This window comes from Pelecanus crispus, chromosome 11 (genome assembly GCF_030463565.1).
Source record: "Pelecanus crispus isolate bPelCri1 chromosome 11, bPelCri1.pri, whole genome shotgun sequence".
NCBI lineage: Eukaryota > Metazoa > Chordata > Aves > Pelecaniformes > Pelecanidae > Pelecanus > Pelecanus crispus.
Window position 1 is genome coordinate 3,486,943 of NC_134653.1, and position 27,407 is coordinate 3,514,349.

The window sequence follows — 27,407 nt, forward strand, 5'->3', positions numbered from 1 at the left end:
CGGCTCGGCGCTGATTGGTCGGGGGGCGGGCGCGAGCGGCTCGAGCCGGCGGCTGATTGGGCGGCTTGGCGGGCGGCGCGGGGGCCTAGCGGGCGCGCGGGTGGCGCGGGGCGGGAGGCGGGGGGCGGTGAGGGGTTGGGGTGGCCGCTGAGGTGCCTGCGGGCGCGCGGCGGCGGGGCGCGACCGCCCCCTGGCGGGCGGGAGGAACGGGACAGGCGGGCGGGGTCAGCCGGGGGCGCCGGGCTCCGGTAGAGCGGCGGCGGGCGGCGGGGGCATGGGGACGGGGACGGGGACGGGACATGGGGAGACTGAGGCACCGGGACGGGGGGAGGCTGATGGGGGGGGACATGGGGAGACTGAGGCACGGGGATGGATGGGGGAAACTGAGACACGGGGACGGGGGGAGGCTGATGGATGGGGACACGGGGGAACTGAGGCACAGGGATGAGGGAAATTGAGGAACGGGGATAGATGAGGGAAACTGAGGCACAGGGATGAGGGAAACCAAGGCACGGAGATGGATGGAGGAAGCTGAGGCACGGGGATGAAGGAAATTGAGGCATGGGGATGGATGGGGGAGACTGAGGCACAGGGATGGGGGAGACTGAGGCACAGGGATGAGGGAAGCTGAGGCACAGGGATGGATGGGGGAGACTGAGGCACAGGGATGAGGGAAGCTGAGGCACAGGGATGGATGGGGGAGACTGAGGCACAGGGATGAGGGAAGCTGAGGCACAGGGATGAGGGAGATTGAGGCACAGGGATGAGGGAAGCTGAGGCACGGAGATGGATGGAGGAAGCTGAGGCACGGAGATGAAGGAAATTGAGGCATGGGGATGAGGGAAACTGAGTCACGGGGACAGGGGGAGGCTGCTGGATGGGGACACGGGGGAACTGAGGCACGGGGATGAGGGAAATTGAGGCACGGGGATGGATGGGGGAGACTGAGGCACAGGGACGGGGGCAGCACCCCCCCCCCCAGCAACGAGCGCAGCACAAAACCGTCGACGCCGAGTCGGGCCGGGCTCACGGGCGTGTATAAAACCCCAAGAACAACAGCGAGGTGTGAAGACTGCAGAGCGGGGGACGGCGGCCACCGGCCAGGCTGGGGACACCACGGGGTGGATGCAGCCTCTGTCCCCCCCACAGCGGGGGGTCCGTGGTGTGGGGTCCATGGCAGGGGTCCGTGGCGGGGGTCCGTGGTGGGCTCAGAGCAGGGTGATCTCGCTGGGCGGCAGCGTCAGCCGCTTCTCCCGGGCGCCCAGCAGCTTCTCCATGTGCGTGGCCACTACGCGGCACAGCTCCAGGCCCTGCCGAGGGGGACAACGCTGTCGGTGGCTGTGCCACCACCCCCGGTGGGGGTCCCCCCGGACCCTCCCCAAATGTCCCCGACCTGCTCCAGCTGCAGCTGGGTGATGCCCTGGGCCAGGAGGTCGCCCAGCATGATCTCCACGTAGGGGTAGCTGGATCCGGCCATCGGTCGCTGCGTCCGCGTCGACTGGATCTCCTTCAGCGAGAACTTGGCGATGGGCTCCTGGAGGGATGGTGAGGGGTGGCCCGCATGCCCCGGGGACCCCACCAAAGGGGACCGAGGACCGGAGCGGGTGCGGACGGGAGCAGGACAAGGGGTGCCAGCGATGCAGCCCCCCCCCCACTCCCGGCACAGGGTGGGTGTGGGCAGGCAGACCTGGCCTGCTGGGGCCAAACCCGGGGACCCTGCCTGCTTCGGAGGGGGACATCACCCCCCACCTGCCGGCACATGGAATCATAGAATCACAGAATCATTTAGGTTGGAAAAGACCTTTAAGATCATCCAGTCCAACCATTAACCTAACACTGCCAAGTCCACCACTAAACCAATTAAGGGGAGAGGAATAACTTCATGTTTCCTGGCTTGGTGGCTGGATTATTTTTTAATGAATAAAACTAGGAATCATTAAGGTTGGAAAGGATCTCTAAGATCATCAGTCCAACCATCAACCCAACCCCACCATGCCCACTAAACCATGTCCCAAAGCGCCACGGCTGCCTGTTTTTTGAATGCTTCCAGGGATGGGGACTCCCCCACCTCTCTGGGCAGCCTGTTCCAATGCTTGGCCACTCTTTCTGTGAAGAAATTTTTCCTACTATCCAATCTAACCCTCCCCTGGCGCAGCTTGAGCCCATTTCCTCTCATCCTATCGCTTGTTACTTGGGAGAGGAGCCCAGCACCCCCTCACTGCACCCTCCTGTCAGGAGCTGTAGGGAGCAATCTGAGGGTGCTGCCTGGCTCTGTCCCCGCAGCATGAGCAGGGGGGGCCGGGTGGTGCCCACGAGACCCCCGTACCCCCCACCCCCTCCCCACCTACGTGGGTCTCCTTGCTGAGGAAGTTGAGGCCGTTCTGGTTGACGGCCAGGATGCAGGGTGAGACGATGGCGTTGTTGCTGCAGCTCTGGATGTAGAAGAAGGACGAGCCGAACATGGGGTAGGCGCTCAGCAGCCCTGTGGGGCAGAGGATGGGGTCTCAGTGCCTGCCACCACCCCCTTCTGCCCGCGCCCCGGGGTGGCTCGCACCCACGGGGGGCTCTGCCAAGGGTCCCAGCCAGCCCCACGCCTGGCAGGATCTGGGTTGGCTCCCAGAGCCTTGCACCACTTCAGGCTCTGGCCTGGGAGCAGGATTGGTCCCAGGAGCAGCCGAGGGGCCCCGTTGCAGCCTGCTGGCAAAGCGGATAGCCAAGCGTGGGGCCTGGGAGCTGCCTGCCCTGCCCTGCCGCTGCGGGCCTGTGTCCGACGTGCAGCATCCCACTGGCTGTGCAATGCCCCGGGCTCCTCGCAGGGCCGAGCTCTGCCTGTCCCAGCCTCCCCGCAGAGGAGCCGCCCAGCAGCACCGCATCCTGGGCAGCATTTCATCTTCGTTAGCATCGTATCCCCATCAACCTCGCATCCCCAGCAGCATTGCAGTTTCATTAACATTGGGTCCTCGTTAGCATTGCATCCCCAGCGGCGTTGCAGCCTCATTAGCATTGGGTCCTCATTAGCGTTGCAGCCCTGGCAGCATTGCATCCCCAGCAGCAGCATCTCCCCATAAGCATTGCATCTTTGTTAGCGTCGCCTCCGCATTAGCATCGCCTCCATGTTAGCATCACCTCCGCGTTAGCATCGTCTCCCCATTAGCATCACCTCCGCGTTAGCATCACCTCCATGTTAGCATCACCTCCCCGTTAGCATCATCTCCACATTAGCATCACCTCCACGTTAGCATCACCTCCATGTTAGCATCACCTCCCCGTTAGCGTTGTCTCTCCATTAGCATCACCTCCACGTTAGCATCACCTCCACGTTAGCATCACCTCCACGTTAGCATCGTCTCCCCGTTAGCAACGTCTCCCCGTTAGCATCACCTCCCCGTTAGCGTTGTCTCTCCATTAGCATCACCTCCATGTTAGCATCACCTCCACGTTAGCATCACCTCCACGTTAGCATCGTCTCCCCGTTAGCAACGTCTCCCCGTTAGCATCATCTCCCCGTTAGCATCGCCTCCCCATTAGCATCGCCTCCCTGTCCCCATCCCGTGCCTGCTCACCCAGGAACTGTGCCCTGGCCTGGTGGGCGCTGAGCGCCTGGGCTTGCTGCATGTGCTGGGTCACCATGTGGAGCCAGGATTGGGCCTTCAGCAGGCGGAAGAGCTGCGGGGGGACGTAGTCCTGCACCTCCCGCCTGCGGGGAGCCGGAGGTCAGGGCCAGCGCTGGCCAGCGGGTCCCGCACCCCACGGGATGTCCGCCCCCGCCCGGACCCCCTTGCCCCTGGCCGTACGCGGTGGGGAGGTGGTGGTGGTCCTTGGCGCGGTGCTGGAGGGCAGCCAGCTTGGCTACATGTGGGAAGTGCTGCTCTCCTGGCCTCGCGGGCGGCAGGACGGTGAACAGCCCCTTGAGGTAGTCGGGGAGCACCTGGGGGGGGTGAGAGCGCAGGGACACAGCTCGGGGACAGGGGATGCTCGGGGGACACACACAGAGTTGGCCCCAGGGGAGCCTGGAGGGGTGGCCCGACCTGGTTGTAGTGGACGGTGACGTAGAGCTCGTTGTCGAACTTGAGGGGCTGGCTCCAGACCACGCGGCGGCACCAGAAGGTGTAGCCGGCGTCCCGGCGCTCCGTCTCGGCGGCCACGTCCAGGATGTATTCCCGGCGGGTCAGCGGCCGCACGCTCTGCCCTGTGCCATCCCGGGAGCCTGAGCGCGGCTGCCAAACGTGGCACCCGCCGGCGGCACGGCCGTCCCGTCCCCGCCAGCCGCTCACCTCTGTCGGTCACCACGAAGAGGATGTACTCGTCAAAAGCCTCCGGGTGCTGCAGCCCCATCTCGCAGCACAGCTCCTCGATCACGTCCAGAGCCACCTGGGCACGGGGACAGGTGGCTGGGATGCTGCCACGTCCCCCCCCGCCGCGCTCGGGGCCACCAGCGGGTCCTGCATTGAGGCTCATCCCATGCGGCTCCCAGGGAAGTGATCTTCCCTTTCCCGGAGAACAAAGTCCCCCAACCTGGGGACAGCTGAGGGGTGCAGCCCCATCCTGCATCCGCACCCTCAGGGCACCCACAACCGGGGGGTCACCGCGAGCCCGGGGTGCGCCGAGCCTCTTGCCCGCTCTGACTCACCGAGCACGTCTTGATCTTGAGGTGCCTCTCGATGCCGCCGGGCAGGAGGAAGAGCTGGCGCTTGGCGCTGCGTCCAGCCTGCGTGGGGAGGACACGCTGGGGTGCAGGGGGGGGTCCTTCGCACGGAAAGACCCCAAAGGACACCCCGAATCCCCATGGGGATCATCCTGTATCTTGCCCGTCCTGCCCAGGCAAGCCATCGTGCCCCCTGCCCCACGTGCACAGAGCTGCATCCCTGCTGGGGACCCCTGAAAGCTCAGGACACCCCCAAAGCGATGCCCCTGGAGAGCAGACCCCAAAAAGGACTGTGTTCCCCATGCCGGCTCAGCTCCAGGGCTGCGTCCCAGGGATCCCGAGCCCATGGGGGGATCCGGAATCTCCGGGGGTTGGATCTCAAGCTGGTATCAGCCCTGCCCCGCGCCCCACGAGCACCCAGCCTCACCACCATGGCCTTGAGCTCCATGCTGCTGGGGAAGAGGCTGCGGCCGCCGAACTGCAGGGTTTTCCGCAGGTTTTGCTCGCAGGCTTTGGCGATGCCTGGCAGGGACGGGGACCGGGGTGAAGGACGGGGCTGAGCCACGATGTTGGCTCTGCTAAAGCACCTCCGGAGCCCCGTGACACCCCCCGGGCGTCCTTTCCCCACCGTGCACCCAGCACCCTGGGGCGTGCACAGCCCCTACCCTGGAAAGGCAGCTCCGGGTGCCTGCTAGCATCCTGCAGGAAGGCCAGGAGGAAGGGCCTGAGCACCTCGGAGCACTTGTAGTAGGCGGCGAGGATGTAGAGCAGCCTCCAGCCCTTCTGGCAGCTCTCTCTGCCGGGAAGAGCCAGGGCTGAGCCCCTGGGGAGGGCAAGGGTGCCCGCGGTGGCTACAATGGCACCCACCGCCCCGGGGAGCAGCGCAGCCCGCTGCGAGGGGGGGCCCCCAGGTCTCCCCCCCACATTAGGGTGCCTCAGCCCGGCTGGGGACACAAATGTCCCCAGTGCCAGCCTCTGCTGTCCCAGCCAGGGTGGACGACATGGGTGCAGGGACTCACGGCTTGGAGCTGGTGTTGTTGGTGACCTGCTTGATGATCTGGCAGTACACCTCATCCCGCAGGATCTCGTGCTCCGCACACAGCTGGGGGACAGGCAGGGCTTGCTCTGCGGCTGGGGACGTCCCCAGCTGCCACCCTCCTTGCCCGGGCCACCCCCAGGACTCACCATCCCCAGGACTCACCACCCCAGCCGGGGATTTACCTTGAGGATGGTGCAGATGGCGTCCAGCTCCGTCTGCCCCCTCAGAGGGTGGTCGCCCATGAACTTCATCACGGCTGGTGACGACAAAGCCACGTGGTGACACTGGTCACCCCATCCCTTCCCGGGGGACGCGCTCCCCTGGGTGTGGGCAACATCCCGGGCGCGCAGGGCAGTGGGATCAGCGGAGCTAAACCCCCCCGACCCCGGGCCACCCCATGTGCCCACCTCCTCCAAGGATGGGGCTGGGGATGGCCGTGGGGCTGGGGGACAGGGCACTCATGTCCCCCACCTACCTTGGAAAGCCTCGGCAGCCAGTTTGCTGATGCCACCATCCACGAATTCGATGAGCGACTCCTGGATGGGGGTCTGGAGGGGGAGAGGGTCAGCTCCCGGGAGCAGCCAGAGGGATGGGATGGGGGTTGGGGTGGCATTCAGGGAGCTCCTGAGCACACCAGGACCTTGGGGGGACCCGTGGGTGACGGCAGGGCACCCTGCTTCCCCATACCTTGGTGAACATCAGCATCTCCAGCACTTCGGGCACATCCCTCTTGGCCTTCATCCCACGGGATTCCCTGGCAGAGGGACGAGGGAGCGGGTGGGCACGGGTGTCCCTGCCATGGGGTATCCCTCTCCCGCCGCCGGGCACTCACGTGGTCCCGTGCCGCGGCGCGCGGAAATATCGCCGGGCGAAGGCCAACATGGGGCAGGTCCCCGCGCCGGCACCGAGCCGCTCGCCGCTGTCTCCCTCCAGACCCTCCGCAAAGGCGGTGCTGGTGGGGGATGCCTGCGGAGCGGGGCGGTGGGCGCCGGGCACAGCTGGCACTGTGACGGCAACGGCCCCAGACCAGCACCCACCTCGGTTTTCCGGTCCAGCTCCTGGGCCACAGCGGTGGATGCCACGGCCACGGCCACGGCTGCCGAAGCTGCCACCTTGCCCTGCTTGTCCCTGGGCTCCTCTTTCCTCTCCGCCGGCAAATGGACGAAGTCGGGGGCCGCAACGGGCTGGACGTAGTCGGCAGGGAAGAGCCCTGACCTGCCATGGATGGCCCCGAACTTCCACCCTGCGCCAGGCAGATGGTGGGGATGGCCCTGGGCTGGCAGCCCCGGGGGTCACCCCCCAAAAAGCCCCTGCCTGCTCCCTCCTTCCCCTTGCACCCCAAGCCCTTTCCAGAGGGTCTGGCTGCGGGTTTTGGCTGTAAATGGCTGCAGTTTGGCATTGCTCGAGGTAAAGGCACAGACCAGAGGCCACAAAGCCCATCACCTGCAGGGACATGGGGCAGCACCCGGTGCCACCCAGGGTGGGAACCGCAGGGGAGCATCCCCCTGCATCCGGTCAGTGCCGAAAAAAGCCCAAACCATCCTGCTGCGGGGTGACAGAGGCAGGATCCTGCCCCAGCCCCAGGAGGGGACACAGCCCAGGGCAGCTGTACATGCACTGGGGACACGCACAGGGGCAGCGTGGCACCCACCAAAATCCTGGGTGCCCGTCTTCAGCTCCTCCAGGTACATCACCTTCTTGCGGACCACGCAGCCGTAGTAGTGGTCTGCGGGGACATCATGGGGACACGGGGTGTCACAGGATGCGAGGCCAGGGCACGGCCGCCTCCGGGGCCGGTGAAGCCGTCAGTCCTGCCGTCCCCGTGCCCTGCATTGAGGGCGTTTCGGCATGGGGGCTGTGGGGGGTCCCTCACCTCTCTCGGGGTGCTCCAGCGGCTGCAGGCGGATGATGTCCCCTTTGTGGAAGCTGAGCTGGCCCCCGTTCTCCGGGCTGTAGTTACTCACAGCCACCACGTACAGCGAGTCCTGGGCACGGGGAGGGGCTGGCACAGCCCGTGCACCCACGCACACCCATGTGCACCCAAATCCCACTCAGCACAGGGGCTTCAAGCACCCACAGCTGCAGGACCACCCCAGGGTGCCTCCTCCCAATCTCCCCTCACCCCAAGCACGGTCCCATTTGCAGGGTGCCCTCCTCTGCCCACCCCGGCCCCCCAAAAGCGGGCATGCAGGCAGGGGCCAGCCCCCAGGACATGCCCCCAGCTGCTCCCCCCCCACCTTCCTGAGCTCCTTGATGAAGCGGTCAACCATGGCCTTGACCTGGGGGGCTTTGGGGGAGAAGAGGATGAGCTTCTCGTTGCGCAGGTTGAACTCCAGCATATTCCTGGACGGGGTGGTCACGAACAGCACGTCGGCGTAGCTGGGGCAGGGCGAGGGGAGGCTGAAACACCCGGCACCCACGGCACCCATCCCACCCCGACCGCCTGGGCTCCTCACCCCTACCTGTACGCCCGCAGCACCCGCAGCTGCTCCCCGGGGACATTGGTGCCCTTCACCAGCCGCAGCAGCTTGACGCCGGCGTGGGACACTGCCAGGATCTGCACGCCTGTCCCCACGCTGCCCTGCAAGCCGGGACCCTACCTCAGCCGGGGCCGTGGGGCTGCGGTGCCCCCCACACCAGCCTGCCCCATGGCCGGACCCTCACCGTGGCGGGGAAGAGGCGGGAGAAATAAACCTCGCAGCCATCCCGGGCCGTGATGATGATCTCCCTCTTGACACTCTCAGTAGCTACGGGGCTGAAGGAGTCCAGCTTGTTTTCCGCTGCAGGGAGAAATACACCCTGGTGAGCATCTCCCCTCCCCGGGGAGGATCCAGATGCAGGGTTCAAGGTGAGAGCAGGGATGCTCATCCCCTTCCCCAGCCCGGCAGGACCGTGATGGCGAGACAGATCTTCCCCCCACGCCATGGCACTGCTGAAGGCAGCAAGTCTGGCTGAGACCTGATGCAACTCGTGACTTTGCAGAGCACAAACTCGCAGGGGGCTTGTTGCATTTGGAGGCAAAACTGCCCTGGTTTTAAGCAGAGCTGGTTGTAGCTTGGAGATGCCCAGGAGATGAGGGTGGGCACCGGAGTGGCTGGGTGTGAGGCCCCCAGGTTTGAGCCCCCCAGGTTTGAGCCCCCCAGGTGTGACCCCCCCAACCTGGAGCAGCGGGACGTGGGGAGGGTGCAGGTGGGGGTTACCAAAGAGGGATTTCAAGCGGAGCCGCTCCTCCTGGCTGATCCGGATGCAGGTGTCAGAGAGCATGTCGTTGAAGATCTAGGGAAGGGGGTGAGGAGCGGCGGGGCCGTGCGGGGGGAGCGCTGTGCCCCCCAGCCCCTCTGCCCCGGCTTGGGGCAGCCGATGGGGACACCCCCTGCTCCTCCACGCCGGCTCGGCACGGGAAGACGGGATGGCCGCGGTGGGACGAGTAAACCATCACCCTGGTGCGGGGATACCCCAGCTCCCAGGGGACCCCCGGGGGGGGTTTCGGGGCCAGATGGGTGCCTCACCTGCCGGAAGATGAGGTCGAGCAGCAGCGGGTTGTCGATGCCATCCTTGGGGTAGAAAACCTGCCAGGAGGGAGACCAGCATAGCATTACTGGCGTCGCCCGCACCGCAGTGCCTCGGGCTTGGCAAAAAGCCCCCCTGTACCCCGCAGCACTTTGACACCAGACTGTCCCGTTCCCCCCTGCCCTGCACCTCCTTGCGGATGTATATTTTCCAGGGCACATTGTGGTAGGTATAGAAATCCTCGCTGCAGCTCCGGTGCAGCTGGGTCTGGACCTGCTGCGCCTCGGCTGGGAGCTCCCGCGAGACGGAGACTGCGAAAAGATGGAAAGCCCTGCACATCCCTGGGGGGGACCCACCAACAGCCCCTCTCCTCCCGGGGAAACTGAGGCACGGGGGCCAGCTGTGGGGCAGGGAGGGTTTAGCCAAGCACAGCGGTTATCCCATGAGGCTGCTGCAGATCTGGACCCGTGCCCGGCTGCATCAGGCATCACCCAGTGCCACTGGGGAGGACGAGGTGCCCCGCTCTGCCCTGGCCCCCCAAGAGCCGCGGCTCTGCCCTGTGATACCTGGGGGCCGGGTGGCCGCCGGATGCCCCATCGGCGCTTGCAGCTGGTACCTGCTGCTGGTGACCGGCTTCACCATGGCCACCGTCTCCTTGGGCCCCTGAGAGGCAGGGAGCAGGCTGCAGTCAGGGCCAGCGGCTCCCCCAACCAGGCACGGGGACACGGGTGTGGCTGCATCCCTACCGCAGCTGCTGGCACCCGGGCTGTCGAGAGCTGCTCCTTCAGGATCTGCATGGCTTCCTCATGAGGGTCCAGCTTCTTCCCAAAGAGCTTGCTGCAGAGACAGCACCCCACGTCGCCTGCAACCCAGCATCAACCGCATCCCAGCATCACCCGCATCCCGGCATCACCTGCATCCCAGCATCGCCTGCACCCCGGCATCGCCTGCACCCCGGCATCGCCTGCATCCCCAGCTTCGCCTGCACCCTGGTGTCACCTGCACCCCGGCATCGCCTGCATCCCAGAATCACCTGCATCCCGGCATTGCCTGCACCTCAGCATCACCTGCACCCCTGGCATCACCTGCATCCCAGCATCGCCTGCATCCCAGCATCACCTGCATCCCAGCATCACCTGCACCCCGGCATTGCCTGCACCCCGGCATCACCTGCACCCCGGCATCACCTGCATCCCAGCATCACCTGCATCCCAGCATCACCTGCACCCCGGCATCACCTGCACCCCGGCATCACCTGCATCCTCATCATCACCTGCATCCCCAGCATCAGGACTGGCACACGCACCCACAGGCAGAAGCCCACAGCTCAGCTGGGGGCCAGGGTGGGTACCTGGGGGGCTGGGAGCCACGTGGGGCCGGCTGGCACTGCCGGATGATGTTGCGGATATCATGCGTGGGCCGCGGGAGGTGCTCCGAGTTGAGCCGGGAATGCTGCACCAGCTCGCCCGGCCACCGCCGGCCCACAGGTGCTGTGGGGCCAAGCACGTGGCTCGGGGTGGGGGGCCAGGCATTGCCCTCACGCCTGGGGCCTGGCTCGGTGCCACGAGCCCCCCATTGCCACCCCATTGCCCTGGGACCCCTTACCGGCTTTCTGCAAGTAGGGCTGGGGCTGGGGGGCACGGGCTGGCGTCCCCTCCGCTGCTCTGCCCTGTGAGGGACACCGTGCCGTGAGGAGCTGGCACCTCCCAGCTGCCCCCATCCCCAGGGAGCTGCCCGGGAGAGCTGCCCCACGGCAGAGACTGGGCAGGGCTCAGCCCCTCCCGGCCCCCCCGGCCCTGCCCCACTGACCGGGGTCCCGGGCGGCTGGTTGGCATCTGCCCGGTGCTGCGGGGATGGGGCTGGCTCCGCGCCTGCCACGGCAAAGGAGGAGAGCTCAGCCGGGGGGTCCTGCCACCCTGCACTGGGGTGCTGGGTGCAGGGATGTCCCCCACACCAAGGAGCAGGTGGGGAAACTGAGGCAGGGAGCAAGGCCAGGATGCAGGAGTGCTCGGGGCGCTCACCCCTCGGCTGACGTGTCTCCGCAGGCATGGGTGGGCCGCTCCGCTCGGCATCTCCACCACCGTCCCCCCGTCCCGTGCCACCTCCTCCCTTCATCCTCTGTGAGATGGCGGCCGGCTTCTCCAGCTCCTGGGGGGCAGGCGTCAAGGGACGGAAGCCAAACCACCTGCACCCCCAAAAATGCTGGACTCCCTCTCACCCCACTGCCGTAGGAGAGCACGGGGTCGAAGAGGCTGTCCAGGTACCGGTCCAGACCCTTCTGACTGCGCGGTTCCCCGAAGTCCCCATCTGCTGGGGGATGAGGAGGGATGAGCCGGTGGCAGCAGGGCTTCACCGGCATGGCAAGGTTCACCGGCACGGCAAGGTTCACCGGCATGGCCCACCGGCAGCTCCGGGGGGCAGGGGGGATGATGTCCTACCGTGGGGAGGGTACGCCTCCGTGGATGGCAGCGTGGGGGCTTTCACGGCCGGAGGAGGAGGCACTTCATCCAAATCCAAGCCATGTCCCAGCACCCTGCAGAGAAGGGAGGATGTGCTCATCCCGCTGGGTGCCAGACCCCTCCTGGGACTCCGACCCGCACCTCTGCCAGCACCCACCCAGCCCAGAGCTGGCATTTCCCCACCAGCCCCACGACGGGGGACCCGTCCCTGCCCAGGTACCTACACCTGTCTGTCCCCGCCGTGGCTCTCGGCCCCCTCCCATGCCACGAGGAAGCAGGACTTCTGCTTGGGAAAGCCCCGGAGCAGCTCAAGGTCAGAGACGAGGTCCAGGACGTAGTCATGGCCGGCCAGCTCGGCCCACTGGGCACCCACCTTCATGGCCACGGACCAGCCACGCCAGCCCTCTGCCAGCCCCCTGCCGACAGTGGGACACTGGGGACGAGCACGGGCTGCTGGCCCTGCCCCGGCTCTGCAGGGACGCCCTGCCCACAAGCTGGGCATCCCGGCTCCCAGATCCTGGGGTCACCCGAAATGGCCCCGGGGTGATGCCGTGCCCTGTGCTCGCCCCGCTGGGCGGGTGGGTGCCAAGCCGGTGGGTACCTGTGTTTCAGGACATCCCCTGCCAGGTCTTCGCCCGTGCTCCAGGAGTGGATGGGGCAGGAGAACTGGTCTCCTGGGGAGGGACGGGCGGTGAGCGGGTCCTCCCCAGTCCCCTCCTGCCCATGACGGTGACAGGGTGGCCAAACCAGGACTGCCCCTCCCCGGCCCCGCACCGTTGAAGCAGTGGAGGTCAAGAGCCATGCTGGCTTGCTGCCGGTTCGCCGTCCACTCCAGCAGCGAGGGTGGGTAGGCGCGGGCGGCCGCGGTGCCCAGCTGCGACCGTGCCATGGCGTGCATCAGCTTGCGCTGGCACACCGGCTTGTAGCCGGCAAAGGCGTAGTCAGAGACAAACCTGCGGGGAAGGGAGGATGCTGCAGGAGGGACCTGGGCAGCATCTCCAGGCACGTGTGCCAGGCTTGCCCAGGGGACCACAGAGGGACTAAGGAGCATCCCTGGAGGGATTTGGGCAGCATCCTGGGCACATGTACCAGGCTGACCAGAGGGATGCCAGAGTGATGCGAGCGTAATCCCTGGGCACGTGTGCCAGGCTGGCCCAAAGGATCCTGGAGGGACCATGGAGGGACCTCAGAGCATCCCCAGAGGGATCTGGGCAGTATTCCTGGGCACGTGTGCCAGGCTGGCCCAAAGAATCCTGGAGGGACCTCAGAGCATCCCAGGCACGAGTGCCAGGCTGGCCCAGGGGACCACAGAGGGACTAAGGAGCATCCCTGGAGGGATTTGGGCAGCATCCTGGGCACACGTACCAGGCTGGCAAGAGGGATGCTGGAGGGACGTGAGTGTAATCCCTGGGCACGTGTGCCAGGCTGGCCCCAGGGACCATGGAGGGACCTCAGAGCGTCCCCAGAGGGATCTGGGCAGTATCCCTGGGCACGTGTGCCAGGCTGGCCCCAGGGACCATGGAGGGACCTCAGAGCATCCCCAGAGGGATCTGGGCAGTATCCCTGGGCACGTGTGCCAGGCTGGCCCAGAGGATCCTGGAGGGACCTGGGCAGCATCCCAGGCACGTGTGCCAGGCTGGCCTGGAGAGCCCAGCTGTGTCCCCGGGCACGCGTGCCAGGCTATCCCCAAGGGTTCCGGCCAGCCCCGCTCCCCGTCCCCAGCCCCGACTCACTTGAGCAGGTATTTGTCGAAGGCGGCGGAGGGGGGGAAGGCGCTGAGGCAGGCGGCCAGCAGCAGCCAGCCCCGCTCCTCGTTGTTGACGTTGGTGTTATGCCAGACCTGGTTGGCGGCTTGTGCCAGGAGCTCATCCCGCAGCCCCGGCGTCGATAGCCCTTTCTGTACAATGTAGTTGCCGAAGAGGATCTCCTGCGGGCCGCCCAGCCCCGGGTCCCCCATGAACCGCAGGATCTGCCGCAGGGACAGCGAGGTCCTCCCTCCGGCCCCGGGGAAGACACCGGGCAGGGGACCGCGGTGCCGGATCCCGTGCCATCCCACCTACCAGCTGGAAGAGGCTGAGCGCCTCGTGGCACAGCTCCTCGTCCAGCCGGGTGAGGGGGGCTGCCAGTGGGGCCGTCAGCATCCCGAACGCCGGCTCCTGCGGTGACACCCACACCCGTGGCTACCTCAAGCCACAAAGGGCTGGGCCGCACGGCGCTGAGCATGGCGTTGGTGCTGGATGGGGACTATGGAGCTGCGAAGGGGTTGGGGTGCAGGATGGGGCCAGCAGCCCCCCCGGCAGCGGGACAGGGATGGGCTCAGGCTGTGCTGGCAGCACCAGAGATGCCGGCAGCTCAGTGAGGCTGAGAGCAGGATCTGGTGCTGTCGTTCGGGATGCCAGGGACTGGGCAACACATGGCAAAAATAGGAGGCGAGGAGGAGGAAGGGGGCAAAGCAACTTTGGGGATGGGGATGGGGTCCCGGGAGCAAAGCGACCTGGTCTCCCGCCCCAGCGTTTCCGGATCTGCCCCGCGTCGGGCGTACAGGAGGGCTCGGCCGATCTCTCTCCGATAACCTCAGTGGGGTCCCCCCGGCCTCTGGAGACAACAGGAACCCACGGGGAGGGAGGGAGGCCGCCACCGGCTCCCCGCAGCACCACAGCCGCCCCGGATCCGGCCCCTCTCGCACCCTGCGGCATCCCCGGAGCCGAAGCCGGGGCAGAGCCCAGTGGGACAGCGCGGGGAGCTGCCAGGCAGAGCCACCACGGGGACCCTGAACCTAACCGCTCAGCCACAACCGGGGCGCCGAGGACTCCCCGAAAGCGGGCTGCCCGTCGGGGCAGGCTCCCCGCTGCCGGGCCGTGGCGCCCACCTTACCTGGAAGTGGCCCCGCACGTACTTGGCCATGGGGTAGTCATTGATGTCGAGCGGGAGGGTGAGCTGGGAGTCAGGCTGCAGCGCCGGCGGCGGCACCAGGACCACACAGCCAGCATTCACCTCTTGGGTGGCTACGGCACAGCAAGCAGGCTACGGCACGGCTGCAGGGATGGGGACGCGGGGATGGGAGCGGTGCTGGGGGTGGTGCAGGACCCGCTCACCTGCGGCTGCCTCCAGCAGCCCCATCAGCTCGGCCGGGATCTCCAGGTGGGTGACGTCCACCACCTCCCTCCTCGTCAGCTCCTGCTGGCGCGGCGCAGGGATGCACCAACTCGCCACGCTGCTCCCCAGCCCGGCACCCATGGGTGCCCCGGCCGGCAGCATGGGGACGGGAGCAGCAAAGGGACGAGAGCACGGCAACATGGGTTGCACGTGCATCACACATGCACGCTCCCCCCCCGTGCCGCACGCTGCACCCCGTTACCTGCTTCATCCTCTCCTTCTCCTCCTCCGCCCGCCGGCGGGCATCCTCCTTCCTCTGCAAGCAGAGCGGCCATGCTGAGCCTCCACCGGGAGCGAGGGAGACCCAGAAGCAGCAGGACCCCCCTGGGTGCCACTGCCCCCCGCCATCGCCAGGCTTTCACCCCAAAGAGGCGCTGCCCATCCCCATGGGGCGTGGAGGAGGTGGTGGGGATGGGCTCTGGGGGGGCTCGGGGTCTGGGGGTGCTGCGGTGCCCTCGCCAGACCCACCACCAAGCATGCGGCAGGGTGGGAGCGGGTGCCCGGGACCCCCCTGGGATGTGCCAGCCCCCACCTCACCTTGAGGTACCGCCGGCGGTTCACGTAGATGTGCACCAGCGACCTGAACTTGATGAGCGTGTGCCGCATGCGCCGGTACCGCTGCCTGTGGGAGGGCACCCATCACCCTCTGCCACCCACCGGTGCCCACCCGCCGCCCCCCCGGGACCCTCACCTGGCCAGGTAGCCCCGCGCCCGGCTCTGCAGGAGGACGATCTTTTGGCGGAGGGAGCGGAAGCGTCTTTTGATGAAGAAGGTGCGAGCGTAGCGCTGGAGCGTGAGCGCAGCCAGGTGATGGGCACGGGCTCGCTTGCTCTCCAGCGCCTGGTACAGCTGCTCCTTCAGGAAGAGCTGGGAGAGGGGGTGACGCCGTGAGCCCCCCGCTTCGGCTGTCCTCCCCCAGAGCATCACCAGAGCCAAACCCCCTGCCCGGGATGGCACCTTGCTGACGCCGACGTAGTACATGCTGGGGCTGACGGGGCAGAGGTTCCTCAGCATCTCCACACAGTTGGCCCCGTTGGGAATGACGTTGGACCACATGTCGACGAGGCAGCGGTACCTGGGTGAGCCCACAGCACCATCACCATGCGGGACCCCACCGGGACACCAGCGTGGACCCTCCCCGCGGTGCTGAGCACCGTGCCTGGCACAGCAACTTCTCCCGGTGCTGTGCACCAAAGTGGGGGGCTCACAGCTCCTGCCGTGGAGGACCTTCGGGCCAAACGCTGCCCCCCAAAACACCTACAAGCTTTGCAGTCTCCCCTCGCCGGGACAGTGGTACCCAACCCACAGCCCCCAGGCACCTGTCGATGAAGACAAGGAAGGGGATGCGGATGGGGAAGCCTTCCTTGCGGATGCGGATGGTCTCCAGGATCCCCGAGTACCGTAGCTGGCTGCTGACCACGTCAGCCTCGAAGAGCCCTGGCTCCTGGGGAGGAGTTGGGGAGAAGCCACGGTGGCCATGCGAGCAAACCCCTGCCCACCATGCACCCACCGCGCTGCCCGTGCCGGCCAGGGCAGGCAGCACCGGCATCACTGCAGGCAGGAAAGCCCAGGGCAGGCTCTCACCTTCTTGTTGTTGGGTTTGAGACAGCGCACAAAGAAGGGGTTGCACCTGCATCGGAGAGACCCTGTCAGCCACAGGGGACAGGAGACAAAGCCAGCCTGGCCACTTTGGGCTCGGTCTGGCTGTCACCCTGCTCCCGCCAGCCCAGAGCGTGGCCTGGCTGCCTGCCCTGCCTGCTCTGCCTGCCCTGCCTGCCCTGACCTCTCCATCTTCTCCACCAGGTCCAGGAGTGACTGCTGGAACCGGGCGGCCACGGTGGGGGCTTTGTACCGCCGCGTCCTGGTGCTGCTCCTCCTGACCAGGCTCCTCTGCCGGGCCATCACCTGGGCATGGCCGAAGAAGAGGTTGGCCACCACCTTGGGGACATGGGAAGGGTCAAGGAGGACGAAGGTGGCTGGGATGGCGCAGCATTCCTAGCTCCTCTTCCCAGCCCAGCCGCTGCCTTTTTGCCCAGCCCTGAATGAGTCGCATCCCCTATTAGTGGTGGGGTTCCCCAGACGGGGATGGAGATAGGGATGGGGAAGCGCAAGAGCAGCCCATGTGCCCATTTGTGCCAATGCTGGAGCAGTCAAAGCCCAGAGGACCCCGTGGGAAGAGGGCATCAGGTGGAGCTGGAGGCATCCTCTGGTCCTGGTCCCCCTGGGCTTCACCGGCCATGGGGGCACGTGAAAAGTGGTGTGTATGGAAGGGGACTATCCGTTCCCAGTGTCCCCCCAGCACCGCAGAGCTGGAGCCAAGCAGGGCGCTACCTTGGTCCTGCTGCTGATGAACAGGTCCAGCACGTCCTGACGGACCTGGTCGTAGTTTTTATCCAAAAACTTGTGAACCTGGCAAAGAGCAAAACCTCACAGTGAGGAGCCCGCTGGCACAGTGGGGGGAAGTGAGGAGCTCCAGGCCAGGACATCATGGGTAGGGGGCTGCTCCTGTCCCCCAGCCAGACCCCCTGGGCTTCCCCTCACCCCCTGGTGCAGGATCAACCCCATAACCCTCCTCTTTAAAGCTCCTTAAAAGCCCAGGCTGGGAATCCCACCACCGCACACCTGGTAGGTCACCTTCCCTGCGTAGTGCTTGATGGTGAACTCGGGCAGCGGCATCTTCGGCTTGGTGTACAGCGGGTTCGTCCCGTGGTGGTAGTGACACTTCTGGAGGAATGTGTGGTCGGTGGCCTGGGGATGAACACAGGGGTGAGACACAGCTTGGGAGGTTTGGCAGCCCTGGGGACGCAGGCACCGGGATGGGGATGCCTGGACAACTGGCCAGACCCCGCTCTCAGCTCTGCCACCGAGTAGCCATATGGTCATGGGCATCTGCTGCTCCATGCCTCAGTTTCCCCAGCAGCAGAGAGGGTGCAACCACCCTTCTCTCTTTTATAGGGCAGCTGGGAGGTTTTTTTTCAGTAATTCCTGCAAAAGCCAGTCCTCAGGGGGAAGACACTCCACTGGCACCAACCTGAAACCTCTCAGGGCTTGTCCAGCCTGGAGAAAACTGAAGGGTGTCCCAGGTCATCCAGGACAGCCCAGGAGAGGAGCAACCCCAGACCACGGTGACACCCTGGGCACGGTGACCGCCTGGCACTGCCATCCTCGACGCCTCAGCACTGGGCAGCCCCTCACCTGGGGGAAGCAGCTCTGGTCATCGAGGATCCGGAGGATGCCGTAGGGCTTCTGGGAGATGAGGTCGATGCAGGGCTGGTTGTCGCTGAAGGGGATCTCCTTCCACTCAATCTGCTCCCGGAGGTACTCCTCCTACGGGGCCGGCACTCGCTCAGCCCCGTGCCCCCAGCCCCGCGGTGATGCTTGGCACGGGGGCAGAGACCAGCACCGCTCGCCGTCCCACCTGCTCCTCCTGGAAGACGATCTTGTTGAAGAAGAACTGCAAGTACTCGTTGGCGTAGTTGATGCACAGTTGCTCGAAGCTGTTGAAGCTGAGGTCCTGCGAGAAGAAGGGGCCGCGGTGCCTGAGACCCTGCAGCCCCGGGGCTGGCAGCCGGGGGGATGGAGCCAGGATGGATCCTGCTCACCTCGAAGCCGTAGATGTCCAGGATGGCAATGGAGAGGGCCTCCTGCCGCGGGTACACCAGCTTGTTGATGCGGTCCGTGAGCCAGCCAAAAAGCAGGGAGTAGAGGGTCTTGGCAATGGCATCCCTGGGGAGGGGGCAGACGATCAGAGCGCTGGAGCTCCGGCACGGCACGGCACGGCACAGCACGGCACGTCCCCACCACTGTGGCCAGCGCAGCCCCACATCATGCATGGGGCAGCCCTTGGGGCTGCAGTTTTAATCACCAGAAAGCCTAATCTGCACTGGGGGACCTGACCATCCCCTTTCCCAGTGTGGCATCTCACCTCCCGCCCCGTCCCCGGGGACCAGGCACCCCCCATGCAGTGCAGCCCCCCCCTTCCCTCTACCTGGCATCCACGGCGCTTTCGACGGTCAGAGGGGTAAAAATCTTTTCCCGCAGTGTTTCCTGGTTGGGGCGCACAAAACCAAGGGTGTGATGGAGTTTTAGCAACACCAGCCATGGTCCCCAGGGAGCAGGGACCCCCCCTCCCTGCCTGTGCCCCCCCAGCCCACGCTCACCGTCACCTTGAAGGTGATGGCTTTCTGCAGGCCCTCGGGGGAGACCTGCAGCAGCTCAGCAACCGTCCGGATCTCCGTGGCACTCACCACCGTGGCGACCTCCTGGCAGTCGGTCTGCAGGACACGGTGAGGCGGTGGGATGAGGTCAACCCCCCTGCTTCCTCTGCTGCATCCCGAATTGAGCCCGAAGAGCGCAGCTTGGCTCTACTTCGGGTACCTCGTATTTTTCAAAGTAGACGTTGCCCAGGTGGAGGACGGAGGAGAGGATGCGGAAGATGCTGTTCTGCTCCTCCACGCTGAAGCCCAGCACCTCCATGGTGTTGAGCAGCCGACGGAAATCCTCCGCGTCGTCCTTGCCGGGGATCTCGCAGTTCCCACCCTGGCACGGCCCCCTCGGTGCCATCAGCAGGTCACGAGGTAGGGGGGCAGCACCCAGGGGGGCATATGGGGGGGGACACCCTGCCCTGAACACCCTCCCCATCCGCACACCGAATCCAGGAGGACTCAGGAACCCACTGGCACCCGGGCTCGGCCAGCCACCCAAAAAGCAGGTGGCATGGGGGGTGTCGGGCAGGGGTCACGCTACCTGGTTCAGGTAGTAGTAAGTCTCGGCACCTTGCAGGCCGTACCGCTGGCGCTGCTGGGCGGGCAGCCCTGCCAGCATCTCGTAGAAGATGTGGTAGTTGCGCTCGCTCTTGGCCTGGGGAAAAGAGGACGGAGCTGGGGTAGGGGTGGTGGGGAGCGGGGAGGAGGCAGAATCCGGGATACCCTCGCCACCCACCTGGAAGACCACGCGGGATTTCTCCAGCAGGTACTGCGAGGTTATGGCACCGCAGATCAAGCCACTGCGGGGGCGAGAGCGGGCACCCGGCTGGCAACCTTGGCACGGCAGGGGCTGTGCCCCCCGCCACGGTGCCCAGCCCTGCCCTGATGCTCCCCCAGCACACGGGGGGGGTCAGCACCAGTCCCCAAGTGCCCCCCACCAGGGATGGGTGGGCAGGGAGAGGTACCCACACCGGGCTCCTGAGCGAGGGCTGGAGCTGCTGCACCCCGGGGTGAAATCGGGCACCCCCCTGCATTGGGATCAGTGGGGCTGAGCGAGGGTGGGACGGGCCATGGGGACAGGGACGAGGACCAGGAGAGCTCAGGGTGCCAGCCCAGGGCACAGCATCCCCACCCCTACCCCGGGGACAGCACACACTGCCTGTCCTCAGGTGACATTGCCTTTCCCCCACCAAAGTTTGTCCCCAAAAGCGTCCCCCTGTGCATCCTGCCCCAGAGGTGAGGGGCAGGGGCAGCCTGGCAGCGGGGCTGGGGACCCGGTTGGGCACCCCTGGGGCAGGGGGGGACAGGGGCTGGGGGCTGGCCGCGCGCGGGCATTGCTCAGCATTACTTACTCCTCTAGAAAGATTTCCACAAATTTCCCAAACCTGCTGGAATTATCGTTCCTCACGGTTTTGGCGTTGCCGAAGGATTCCAGCAAGGGGGTCGCCTCCAGGATCTGCCGTGGAGATGGGGAGAGCCCCAGGGTCAGCCCAGCCACCCTGACACGCCACGGCCATGGGCTGTCCTCCCGTGGAACCCCCCCCTTGTCACCAGGCCACCTGTGCCACCCTCCCTGCCACCTCCTGCCCCATGCAAGACACCCACGGGTGCCAAAATTTGAAGCGTGCACCGCGGCCGGGTTGTACGAGGATGCAGGAGAGCGCAAGGACCCCATGCACGTGTGTGCACCGAGCTCCAGCTTTCCATCCCCGCTGTCCCCCAGGGTGACGTGGCAGAGATGCCATCACGATGCTCAGTCCCCTTGAACCATCCCAGCCCAAATGTCCTCCCCCGGTACCTCTATCTGCCGTGGTCCAGGTGGAAGCGTGGGGACAAGGAGCGAGCCATGAGCAGGGGGTGGAGGAGAGCACGGGGAGGTGGGACAAGGGGTCGGGGACGTCCCCAGGGCAGCACCCTACCTGCGGGGCAGAGCTGCGTTTCTGGCTGACGGCTGCCAGGTAGCGCAGGATCAGTTTGGTGGCTTCAGTCTTCCCCGAGCCGCTCTCCCCACTGAAACACAGAGAGGGGGGACACGGCCGGGGCTGTCACCAGCCAAGCAGGGGGGGCAGCACCCATCCCAAATGCACCCAGCACCCCATCCCCAGAGGCACTCATTGGCCCCGGGCCCGGGCCAGGCTGGCGGCAGCATAATGCCAACCGGCAATTAGGGCAGCGCTGATTAGGGGCCATCCCCGCGGGGGTCATGCCAGGGGACAGCCATGTCCCACCTGATGACGATACACTGGTTGTGTTTGGCATCCATCACTTTGGAGAAGGCGACGTTCGCGATAGCAAAGAGGTGCCTGGGGACAGGGGGAAGCAGAGGTGGGGGGTGCGATGCAGCATCGCCCCGGCACGGGGACCCCCGCTGCGCCCCGAGCATTCCCACCCATGGACACAGCCGCTCCAGCACCCTGCGACCGAGGGTCCTTGGGGGCCTGGGACCACCCAGGAGCTGCTGTAGGACCCAGGGGGCCCCGCAGATTATTCGGGGACACCCCGGTACTCACGGCGGGTTCTCGCCCAGCGCTCTGCCTTCGTACTGCAGCACCTGCTCCGTCCCGTAGATGTTGTAGAGCCGGTACGGGTTCACCGACACCAGGATGCTGCCGATGTAGGTCTGCGGGAGAGCGAGGTTTGGGGCTGCGAGCGCTGGGAGAGCAATGAGCCCCCCTGAAGACCCAACGCCTGGGGTCTCCGGGGGATGCCATGCGCCCCTAAGCTTACGTAGATGAGCTGGCGCTCGAACCGCGTCCGGATGTTGCTCAGCACCGCGGCTTCTTGGAGGTCCCTGGCGCAGAGCAGAGGCTGCGTTAGGCGGTGGCGGGGGGACAGGAGGTGTCTGCCATCCCCGAGCGTGTCCCCAGCATCCCAAGCCCCAGGAGGCTGGAGCAGACCCCATGTCGGGATAGAATCATAGAACCACAGAATCGTTTAGGTTGGAAAAGACCTTTAAGATCATCCAGTCCAACCATTAACCTAACACTGCCAAGTCCACCACTAAACCAATTAAGGGCAGAGTCATAATTTCATGTTTCCTGGCTTGCTGGCTGGATTATTTTTTAATGAAAGTAAAAACTAGGAATCACTAAGGTTGGAAAGGATCTCTAAGATCATCAGTGCAACCATCAACCCAACCCCACCATGCCCACTAAACCATGTCCCAAAGTGCCACGGCTGCCCATTTTTTGAACACTTCCAGGGATGGGGACTCCACCACCTGTCTGGGCAGCCTGTTCCAATGCTCAACCACTCTTTCTGTGAAGAAATTTTTCCTAATATCTAATCTAACCCTCCCATGATGCATCTTGAGGCCATTTCCTCTCGTCCTATCACTAACTACTTGGGATGGGATGGGGAGCAGTGGGGGCCATGGGGTGCAGGGGGGGTATTGCAGCCCCATTGGCCCCTGCAGCACTGGGTCACGGTGGGTGACGAAGGGGATGGGGACACTCACTCCAGCTGGGTCATGTCCTCCAGCCCGTCCTCCTCCTGCGGCTCCTGGTACCGCACGATGGGCAGGCTGCACAGCGACTGCATCTGCATGGAGCAACCCATCCCGGCTCCGTCACAGCAGGGCCACACCAGCCCCCTCCGGTCACCACCACTGCCCCAAAACCACCATCTGTGACCCCAAACTGGGGACCCTGCAGCCAGCAACGGCAGGGACCCAAGCAAGCACCCCATGGCCCTGAAACGGGTCCCCCAGCAAGAGCGTCACGTGTCGGGGGGAAGCAGCGGTGGTGGAAATGGGGACGTGGGGCCATCAAGGCACCCTTGGGGACCGTCCCAGGAAAGGTTGTTCCTGGTGACCCCTGGCCCTGCTCGCTTTGGGCAGACAGGAACAGGCGGAGGCAGCTGTGCCCCCCCACCCCACCCCGCAACACCCCTCCATTCACCCAACCCACCACGGGGGCTGCAAGGGGTTGGGTGACGGAGACCTCCCCGGGCAGGGTGGCACTTCCAGGACAGATGATGGAAGGGGGCTGCAGTGCTGGGGGGCTGAGCCGTGGGGCTGGGGGCCGCTCCCCACGGCCGTGCCCCACGGCCACGCGCAGCCCGTGCTGGCGGCCGGCCAGGAAAGCGGACACCCGCCGGGTCAGCGTGCCACCCGTGCCTGTCCCAGCCAGGGATCGGGTCTCAGCATTTCCATACGCCAGCGTCAAGTGTCCCCGAGGGGGCCGTGTATGGCAGGGGGGGGACGTGCAATGGGCGATGACCGCCTGCCTTCCAGCCTAATCCCTGTGGCAGGACCCCCACCAGCACCCGGTGCACCCATAACCACTTACCCCCGCCCCGGAGTGCTGCAAACCCCGCGGCACTGATGGCTTTGCGTCCCGGTGAGCCGGCAGCCATCTCAGCGTGCCACCCCATCCCAGGTCCCTCCGGCTGCCGGCTCACCCCACCCCCGGCTCCATCCCACCGCCGGCACCCGCGGCGGGCTCCCCGCCGGCGTTACCTTACTGCGCCAGGGCTGCTTGGTGCCCAGGTACCCGTCTGCCCAAGGGTGCCTGTCCCGCCAGCCGCCCGCCGCCGAGCGCTGGCTCAGGTATCGGGCGATGTCGGCTCCTCGCTGGCTCGCCCACCGCCGGCCACGCTGGCTGGGCTGCCGGGGGAGGCCCTGCTCGGCCGTCCAGGCGTCGGGCATCTCCCGCACCCGCACGACGTGCTGCGTGGACCAGTGCTGCTTGTACATGCGGGACGCCCGCCGGAAGGAGCCCAACCTCTGCACCTGCGGCGTCACCACCGCGTAGCGCCCCGCGCCCTCCTCCCTGGCCGCCCCATCGCCCTCGACGGCCTCCGCCGGCCCCAGGGCACGAGCAGTGCGGTGGGGGACAGCGGGCGAGCCAGGGGCTTGGCCGCAGGGCGTTGGGAAAGCGGCACGACGCTGCGGTGAGGGGCTCCGGTTGCTGCGGGGAGGGGAGGGGAGGATGGGGTGGCCAGGGTCAGCCCAGCCCCGGTGCCCCGCCGGCGGGCTCGGTGATCTGCGGGTGCTCCCGTCCTGCCGGGATGGGCGTCGGGGCAAGGAGGGCGAGCGGGAGGAGGGATGGCGGGCAGGCGGTGGGGACGGAGGGGCTTTGGCGCGGGCCACGCTCCCCACAAGCAGCGACGCCAGGGACTGCACCGTGGAGCGCCCTGGGGAGGGGCTGTGGCCCCCCGCTTCAGCCGGAGACGGCCTCGCTGGTGGGGAGCGGGGGGCCATCCCAGCAAGGGGCTGCCCGATGCGCTGGAGGAAGGTTTTGGGGGTGCCGGGAGCAGAGCTGGGCGGGGAGGGCACCCCAGCGAGACCCCGCGCAGCACCCTGCCATGGGGGCAGCTCCTCATCCCAGGAGGGGCTGGGGGGGCCCAGGCGGCGGCTGCCAGGGTGGGGGGTGGGTGCCAGGAAGGGGGTCCTCTGCAGCGGCTTCACGGCCTTGGTGGGGGGCTCGGGAAGCCGGGGCCAGGCCTGGGGAAGCGGTAGCCCAGGGGGGCTGCTCTGCTGCAATGGCCTCGGGGACAGGGGTCTCCCCAACCCTGCCACGGGCACCTCCAAACGCCTCCCCACCAGCCCTGGAGAGCAGGGGACAGCCGGCGGTGGGGTGGGGGGCTCGGGGCCGAACCGCCGGAGGCTGGCACCGAGGGAGGGGGATCGCCGCGGCCCCTCGCCCCGCACACTGCCGGGGTGCTGCCGGGACGGCGGCGATGGGGAGCGCCCGGTGTTGGCGAAGGGGTTACGGAACGACAGCCGCCGCGCAGCCCCCAGCTCCCGGGGAGGGGGCTGCCCCCAGGGCCCCGCCGGCAGGGAAGGGTCCCTGGCTGGAGATGCTCGTGGCAGGGGGTCCCGGCCCCCTGAAGCAGAGCTCTCCATCCCCGCCAGCCTGCGGCCGGAGCATCTGTAGGAGGGCTGGGGGGTGCGGGGGTCCCGAAATCCCCCTGCACCCCAAGACGGGCGGCCGGGGGGCTGCGAGAGGGAGCGCTGGAGGAACTGCCCCAACGGGCTCCCGCACGCCCGTGCTGCCGAAACCCGGCACCCCGGTGATGCCACGGGGCCGGGGGCTGCTGGCGGTGGTGGCTCGTACTCGTCGTAGTCATCTTCGTCACGGGTGGCGGGCAGGTGGGGGGATGGCGGGAGGGGGATGTCCAGGCGGTCCCTGCCAAAAAGCTTGACCTGGGGCCGGGGGAAAAGCCTGAATTTCCTGTTGAGGGAGAGCTTGGAGGAGAGCGTCTCACGCATGCCCCGGAGCGAGGAGGTGCTGAGGATGGAGAAGGGGTACTCCCGGTCCTCCTCCTCCTCCCACTCCTCGGGCTCCTCGGCCTCGGCGATCTCCTCCAGGGCCAGGGCGTAGGGGTTGCAAGAGGACTGGGTGTGCGGTGGCCACCCCGCCTCGCTGTACTGTATGCGATGCTCAGGGTATTCGCCCCCCGGGTACCCCCCAGCAAGGGGATCCCCAAAGTCCTCGTAGGGGTCCCTCCCGTAGCCAAAGGGCCCCGCCGTCTCCTCACCATACTCCGGGTCGCTGCCGTAAGGGTCATGGAGGGTGAGGGGGGACCCACCGCCGAATGGTCCCTCATCCTCAAGCTCCGCGTAGCCATAGGGGTGCCCCGGCGGGTCACCCTCCTCCCAAACCCCCCCGTAGAAGCCGTACTCCTCCACCTCGTAGCCAGGGTAGTCGGCATAGGAGGTTGGCACCACGTCCTCGAAGCCATATCCCGCTGGGTAGGCTGGGGTTTGGAAGTAGCCTTCCTCCTCGTCGGTGTAGCCATGCCAGGGACCGTAGGCTCCATCCTCGGCGTAGCCATGCTGGGGGCCGTAGGCTCCATCCTCCTCCTTGGCATAGCCATGCCGGGGGCCGTAGGCTCCATCCTCCTCCTTGGCGTAGCCATGCCGGGGGCCGTAGGCTCCATCCTCCTCCTTGGCGTAGCCATGCCGGGGGCCGTAGGCCCCATCCTCCTCCTTGGCGTAGCCGTGGCGGGAGCCATGGGCTCCATCTTCCTTCTTGGTGTAGCCACGGCGAGAGCCGTAGGCTCCATCCTCCTTCGCATAGGCACGGCGGGAGCTGTCGGCTCCATCCTCCTTGGCGTAGCCACGCCGGCGGCTGTAGGCACCATCTTCCTCCTCAGCCCACCCATAGCGTGGCACTGGTGGCTCCGCAGGCGCACGCTGGGTGCACCGCCGGGATGGACGCCGCACCGTGCTGCCGTGCCTCTCCTGGCCGTGCCGCACAGTGCCGGGGGCCGACAGCCCGCTGCCGCCATGGATCCGCTTCATGTTGGCCCGGTGCCTGAGGATCTCGTCTTCCGCAGGGAACGGCAGCTTCCTGGCACCGATACGGGAGAGCCAGGCCGCATCAGCCGCCCGGCCGCCCCCTGCCACCCGCCCGCGCCGGGAGAGAATCTTCCTGGCCAGCCAGCCCGTGGCAGCAGCCGCCTTGCTCAGCACCTGCGCCCGTGGCTTGAATTTCCTTTCCGGGCGCCGGCGGAAGAGGGACGCGCCGTCCTCGGCCGCCTGCCCAGCCCGCCGCAGCAGCAGGAAGGATGGCTTTGCCGGCGAGGTGCCACTGGCCGCCTCCTTCCTCTTCTTGCCCACGCGCTTGAAGCGAACCATCAGGTTGGAGGTGGACTTGAGCACCGCCTTGTTCTTCTTCTTCTTCTTCCTCTTGGTGCTCTGCTTCTGCAGCCCCCAGAAGAAGCGGGACGTGTTCTTGAACTGCCCTTTCTTGGGCTGATGCAACCCCAGCTTCTTGAAGCCCAGGAAGAGCTTTGATGTGCTGCGGAGGCTCCGCTTCACCCGGGCCTTTGTCGCCACTGCCTCCTCCTCCTCAGCTGGGCTGGGCTCCATGGGTGCTTTGGGCTGGCCTTTGGCCTCCGCACCCTTGGCCCCTTTCTTCTTCTTGCCATTGTCAGCCGCCAGCCCCATCACCAGCTTGGAGGTGCCCTTCAGGTTCTTCTTGGCCGGCGCGGCATCGCTCTTGCCCTCCTCCTCCTCCAGCTCCAACTGCACCTTCTTCCCCCGGCCCGGCTTCTTCACCACCACCCCCTTGAGCACCCCCTTCTTCTCCTTCCCCTTCCCCTTCTTGGGCTCCTCCAGAGCTGCCTCCTCCTTGTCCTTCTCCTCCTCCACCACCTCCGTCTCCTCGCTCTCCTCCGCCTTCAGCAGCTCCGCGTCCGAGGTCTCCTCCAACTTGCTGGGCGCCTCCTTCTTGCCATCTTTCCCTTTCCCTTTGCCCCCCTTCCCCTTGGCCTCCGCATCCTTTTTGGGCTCCCCCTTCTTGCCAACCATCCTGGCGGTGGCAGGCACTCATGCTCCGGCCCCGGCGGGGCCCTGGGAGACGATGCCCCGCGCCAGCACGAGGCAGCTCCCGGCACGCCGTCCGGCTCCCGACCCCGCAGCCTGCCCCAGGGGGGTATTTACC

At 66.5% G+C, this 27,407-nt stretch overlaps 1 protein-coding gene across 1 annotated transcript; it reads right to left on the reverse strand.

The window, feature by feature from the left end:
• Positions 1–1,208: 1,208 nt before the first annotated feature.
• MYO15A (myosin XVA) lies at positions 1,209–27,274 on the reverse strand. Its single transcript, XM_075718527.1, has 64 exons — positions 26,060–27,274; positions 23,474–25,945; positions 22,472–22,554; positions 21,742–21,805; positions 21,525–21,634; positions 21,243–21,317; positions 20,934–21,024; positions 20,367–20,470; positions 19,751–19,814; positions 19,556–19,669; positions 19,187–19,348; positions 18,970–19,083; positions 18,798–18,856; positions 18,412–18,535; positions 18,228–18,323; positions 18,005–18,136; positions 17,432–17,557; positions 17,141–17,218; positions 16,593–16,747; positions 16,394–16,439; positions 16,129–16,253; positions 15,767–15,884; positions 15,501–15,676; positions 15,347–15,431; positions 15,012–15,065; positions 14,749–14,830; positions 14,528–14,658; positions 13,714–13,809; positions 13,387–13,622; positions 12,428–12,606; positions 12,255–12,327; positions 11,878–12,069; positions 11,633–11,727; positions 11,413–11,504; positions 11,216–11,342; positions 11,004–11,065; positions 10,800–10,863; positions 10,546–10,684; positions 9,941–10,031; positions 9,761–9,857; positions 9,384–9,505; positions 9,194–9,253; positions 8,885–8,960; positions 8,349–8,464; positions 8,147–8,265; positions 7,922–8,063; positions 7,558–7,669; positions 7,336–7,410; positions 6,722–6,927; positions 6,517–6,650; positions 6,372–6,438; positions 6,160–6,232; positions 5,867–5,940; positions 5,665–5,747; positions 5,311–5,441; positions 5,073–5,167; positions 4,631–4,708; positions 4,275–4,371; positions 4,029–4,189; positions 3,795–3,928; positions 3,564–3,697; positions 2,349–2,482; positions 1,394–1,534; positions 1,209–1,310 (listed from the first exon to the last, which is right to left on the reverse strand). The coding sequence occupies exons 1-64, from the start codon at positions 27,272–27,274 to the stop codon at positions 1,209–1,211; spliced, it is 10,464 nt and encodes a 3,487-aa protein (XP_075574642.1).
• Between the last annotated feature and the right edge of the window lie 133 nt (positions 27,275–27,407).

Excerpts from the sequence above, each read along its gene's own strand:
- MYO15A (XM_075718527.1), bottom strand. The coding sequence starts at position 27,274 with ATGGTTGGCAAGAAGGGGGAGCCCAAAAAGGATGCGGAGGCCAAGGGG. Across the intron at positions 16,748-17,140 it reads TCATCAGCAGCAGGACCAAG|GTGGTGGCCAACCTCTTCTT; the intron begins GTAGCGCCCTGC and ends CATGTCCCCAAG. Across the intron at positions 11,728-11,877 it reads CACGGCGGGGACAGACAGGT|GGTGCTGGGACATGGCTTGG; the intron begins GTAGGTACCTGG and ends CCTTCTCTGCAG.